This window comes from Nestor notabilis, unplaced genomic scaffold, assembly GCF_000696875.1.
Source record: "Nestor notabilis isolate BGI_N333 unplaced genomic scaffold, ASM69687v1 scaffold30596, whole genome shotgun sequence".
Classification (NCBI taxonomy): Eukaryota; Metazoa; Chordata; class Aves; order Psittaciformes; family Psittacidae; genus Nestor; species Nestor notabilis.
Genome location: NW_009934704.1, coordinates 1 through 611, shown reverse-complemented (window position 1 = coordinate 611; position 611 = coordinate 1). Strand labels below are relative to the sequence as shown.

At 59.1% G+C, this 611-nt stretch overlaps 1 protein-coding gene across 1 annotated transcript in view; it reads left to right on the top strand.

Moving 5' to 3' along the window:
• LOC104408040 (neuron-specific calcium-binding protein hippocalcin-like) overlaps positions 1-501 on the top strand; it is a 754-nt gene extending 253 nt beyond the window's left edge. Inside the window, exons 2-3 of the mRNA XM_010017492.1 lie at positions 8-113; positions 388-501. Coding sequence (XP_010015794.1) covers positions 8-113; positions 388-501 — 220 coding nt within the window. The remainder of the gene's footprint in view (positions 1-7; positions 114-387) is intronic.
• The last annotated feature ends 110 nt before the right edge of the window (positions 502-611 follow it).

Sequence of the window (611 nt, the reverse complement as noted above, 5' to 3'; positions counted from 1 at the left end):
TGTGCAGCCCCTCCCGCGGAAAGCTGAAGCATAAGCTCATGTGGGCCTTAAGCATGGACGACCTGGACGGCAACGGCTACATCAGCCGGGAGGAGATGCTGGAGATCGTGCAGGTACCGAGCTCCTCTCTCTCTGCCTCCCAGGGTGCGAGCTGGGGACGTGCACCCTGCGGCACCCCCGGCACAGTGCCTGGGATGGGTTGTGTCCTTGGGGGTGCTGCTTGTGTCTACCCCGACTGTGGTGGGAGCTAAAGCTCCCCACAGCCTGAGAGGGTGTTAAACACCGGCCCCGTTCCCAGGGCAGCGAAGCCCAAAGCTCAGTCCCCTCTCTCGGGTGGGTGGCAGCAAACACCTTGCGCCCACCTTCGTCCCCATCTCCCTCTCACAGGCCATCTACAAAATGGTCTCCTCGGTGATGAACATGCCCGAAGATGAATCAACTCCGGAGAAAAGAACGGAAAAAATCTTCCGCCAGATGGATACTAATAACGATGGTAAATGAGGGATGGAGGGATTAAGGGAAAGGTCTCATGGCTAAATCCGGGGGTCTTAGAACGAGCTGCGCACACGCTGATTAAATGGCTCACGGGGGGAGCCCCGGCAGCTGGAGGG